The sequence below is a fragment of the Sceloporus undulatus genome, chromosome 6, assembly GCF_019175285.1.
Source record: "Sceloporus undulatus isolate JIND9_A2432 ecotype Alabama chromosome 6, SceUnd_v1.1, whole genome shotgun sequence".
NCBI lineage: Eukaryota > Metazoa > Chordata > Lepidosauria > Squamata > Phrynosomatidae > Sceloporus > Sceloporus undulatus.
The window spans coordinates 88,716,915-88,720,947 of NC_056527.1; the positions used below are offsets into that span (position 1 = coordinate 88,716,915).

A 4,033-nucleotide genomic window follows, 5' to 3' on the forward strand; every position below is an offset into this window, starting at 1 on the left:
CTGAGGAAGTTAATTTTGACCCTTGAAAGATCATGCTAAAATAAATAAATCTGTTAGTCTTAAAAGCACTGCAAGACTCTTGCATCTTAGCAGCAGTAAATGCTTCACACAAAATCCTGGGGGACTTTCTTTTGAATCAGTTTTTCCTGTTAACACACCTCTTAGTGACAAAGTGACAGCTGCAACTTTATGTCCAACTAATGCAACTTGTGTTCTTCCAAATGTTGTTGGACTGCAGCTCCCATCATCCCTCACCACTGGGTATCCTGGGTAGGGAATTGCCATCCAACAACTTCTGAAGTGACACAACTTGTCAATTCCTGCTTTAGTAAATCAATTTGTTTGAATTTTTTCCATAATGAATTCAAAGTAACTGAAAACAGAATTTTCTCCATCTCAATAGCAGCCTCCAGCTCTATTATGCACCACCCAGAGACTCCATCTTAAAAAAGAAAGAGGTTTCCCTTTTATTGCAGACTTTTCACTCCCAACAAATCTAACTGGGGCTACCCAAAGAAGTAACCGAAGTATCCATCCTTGCTTGCCATCATCTCACTTTCATGCTCTTACAGGCCAAGAGAGCGCCAAAGTTTTTGGTAATGCAAGGGAGAATTTTTCATTTAGATAGGAGTAAGACACATTACTGCAAGAATTGTCTGCCACAGTTAGTCTTTGTATTCTAAACACCTGAGGCTCCCATATCTTAACAGGCCCCAAGTTTGTCCTTTGAGACATCCTTAATAAACTCATCCCTGCCCCTAGGTTGAGTCTCCATTATCCAAAATGTTTAGGGCCAGAAGTGTTTTGAATTTTAGATATTATTTGGAATTTGTATATTTGCATATACATAAAATGATATATTGGAGATACCATTTATGTTTTGTATACACCTTATCCACGTAGCCTGAAGATAACTTTATACATAATATTTTTAATAGTTTTGTGCATGAAACAAAGTCTGTATACACTGAACCATCAGAAAGCAAAAGTGTCAATATCTCAGTCATGGGGACAGTGTTTGGTTTTTGGAGTATTTCGGATTTAAGAATTCCAGATATGGGAGACTCCACTTGTATGGAAGAAAAGAAGTATGGTCTGCAAATACTGTGGGAGAAAATCCCATCACAAGCAAGCAGAGACCTTCGGATACCAGGCCTGTGCAAGTAGACCAATGGCTAAGAACAGGCAGAGTCCATTATTCCAGCCCCAGAGGAATCCAGCTCATCCAGGGGACAATAAGTCAGGGAGATCACTGGCAGTCCTAGGTCTTACACTGTCAAGTCAGCTCTGGTGGAAGAGCGAGACGACCGGCTACTTTTGGTGGAGCTTTTATGATGGAAGGTGGCCTTGGGTTCATAGTGGTTGGGAATCTGGCCATGGGATGGTGTCCCATTGGGGCCCCCATCTGCTGGGGCCAAGAAATGCTGAGATTTCTCTTGCTTCTGATTGGACCAATTGTCCTGCTGTTCAAATGATGCCGCGGTAGGAGGAGGGGCAATGGTGCGGCATCTCCGGCATCGGTTCTTGCACAAAAGGTGAGCCAGCTCCACCAAGCTGAGGAGAGCTGAAACAAGCCCCACCATGAAATAGAACTGGATGAAGATGGTCTTCTCAGTTGGGCGAGAGACAAAGCAGTCAATGAGGTGAGGGCACATGCGATGCTCACAGATGTACTGATATCCCACTTGGAATCCATACAGCATCCACTGTCCAACCAGAAAGCCAATTTCAGCCAAGATCCTCACAACCACATTGACTATGTAGAATGTCTTGATGTTTTGGGCTCGTTGGCTGGTCTGGAGACCATATTGTACCTGGGACCTTCGCCTGGTCCGGTTGGCTTCCTCCTCTTCTGCTTCTGTTTCCTTCAGGCTGCGATTTATCTTTGTGGTTTGGTGCATGGAATATATGACAAAGAGGACAGCCGGAGCAGAAAGCACCACAATATGGAAAACCCAGAAGCGGTAATGAGAGATGGGGAAGGCCAAGTCATAGCAAATCTGCTTGCACCCAACTTGCTTCGTGTTGCACTCAAACTCCTCCTGCTCATCGTCAAAGACGTCGCTGCCTACTGTGGCGAGGATCAGGATGCGGAAGATGAGCATCACCACCAGCCAGAAGCGGCCCACCATGGGCGAGTGCTCCTGCACAGCATCCAGAAGAGAGCTCAAGAACCCCCACTCACCCATGGCTGCTGTGGGGGGAAAAGGATTTATTATTGTTGTTGCTATTTTGTTACTATTATTGGTTCATTTATACCCCACGTCCCCCAAAAAAACTGGGACTCAAGGTAGGTTACTGCAGTTGACTGCCTTCAATCATTTCCAACTTATGATGAACCTAAGACAAACCTACCACTTCTGTGTTTCCCTTACTTAATGCCGAGTCAGTGACCTTGGTTTATATATTTAGAGCCCACTTACACTTGCATTTGCTTGTAAGTAAGTAAAATTGATTTGTTGTTATTGCTGTTGTTATTGTTTGCCTTCAAGTTGTTTTTGACTTATGGCGACATAGAATGCACCTATGACATGGTTTTCTTCGCCAGATTTATTCAGAGGGGTTTGAATTTGCTTTTATCAGAGGTAGGACTTGCTCAGGGTCATCCACAGGGTTTTCATGGCTGAGCGGGGATTCAAACCCTGATCTCCAGAGCTGTAGCCCAATGCTCAAACCACTGCATCATGTTACCTCTCCAAGGTAGCTTACAAAACTTAAAACAAGACACATACAAAGACATTCCAAATGGTGTTGCTAAGATGCATTTAAATTATCAAGATGAAATTGGAGATTTCAACCTCACTAGAGTTCCCTTCCAGAGTTGTTGGTACAGGCAGTTATTGCAGAGTAGTGAGTGGTTGGAAGAGCAATGCAGCTAAAGATTTTCAGAAGCCAAACGTTAAACAGTAAGGATCTGGCAGGTTTATTAACCTTGTTAACAAGGCAGGAGCTTACTTTAGCTAAAGGACAGCAGTAGTACTAGAGATGGAAAGAATATCTAAACATATTTGATAAATGGCCAGAAACGGTTTGAGTGTTGGGAAATCCTGGTGAGAAGAAACCTGGTCTGATGAGAATCTTGACAGTTTGGGACTTAATTTATACACGCATGCGCACAATTTTTTTGGAGAAGTCATGTTCTTCAGAAAACAGCATTTTCTGTGTAGGTAATAGCCTTTTCTGCACAAAAAAGGTTGCACATACATATTTTCTGTGCAGAAAGATGCTGTTTTTTGTACAGAAAATACTGTTTTCTACACATGTGAATTTTGTGCAAGCCTGTGAATAAATGCTCCAAAACCCACACAATTTTCAGTTTCTTAGAGGGAAGAAAATGGCTAAAATTACTCATTGCTTCCCTCAAAAACAAAGCTAGCAAAGAATTACATTCTCTAAGGAGCACCAAATGTTTTTAACAATGACTACTTTGGTGGTCGAGTGGTGGATGGATCCTGGCTAATGATCAGTGCACTTTTCATGCTTTGAATTGGGCTAAGAGAAGGGCTACTTGTCTGCACACAAACCTCAGCAGAGATCTCTCTTCATCTCCTGCTGCCACTAAAGGTTCAGAAGGTGGCTACAAAGTTTTTCTCCATGGTGGTGCTCTGTGTTGGCACCCTTTTCCAGCTTTTGGGGGGAATAAAGATGAACATTTTGGATCTGGTGGATGGATCCAAAGCCAACACTGATACGACCACGGAAAAGAGGAAGCTTGTGCATGCTCCCTGGCATCTAAATCCAGAAGCATGTCATCAGTACCAGAAAGTGCACTGAAAGGTGGTGGATTTGGCTTAAGGACACTTTCATCCATTTTACTACACATTTCAAGGTAGAACCTTGAAAGGGAAATTAAACGCAGATGCACAAACTGGCCTAAATCAGTAGTGTTAGGCCCAACTAGAATAGATCTAGTGAAGCAATTGGGTTTACCTACATGTTGACTCAATATGCATCAACTGATCTACTGTAGCTGGAACTGTCTCTAATAATAATAATAATAATAATAATAATAATAATAATAATAATAATAATA

The 4,033-nt window shown here is 42.4% G+C and overlaps 1 protein-coding gene across 2 annotated transcripts in view; it reads right to left on the bottom strand.

Annotated features, from left to right (window-relative positions):
- Positions 1-952: 952 nt before the first annotated feature.
- Positions 953-4,033, bottom strand: part of GJD3 (gap junction protein delta 3) — a 6,559-nt gene continuing 3,478 nt past the window's right edge. The window contains exon 2 of one of the 2 annotated variants that reach the window (XM_042476216.1): positions 953-2,194. In XM_042476216.1, coding sequence (XP_042332150.1) covers positions 1,269-2,189 — 921 coding nt within the window. In that variant the 5' untranslated portion in view covers positions 2,190-2,194 and the 3' untranslated portion in view covers positions 953-1,268. The remainder of the gene's footprint in view (positions 2,195-4,033) is intronic. The other variant, XM_042476217.1, reaches the window with a different exon arrangement.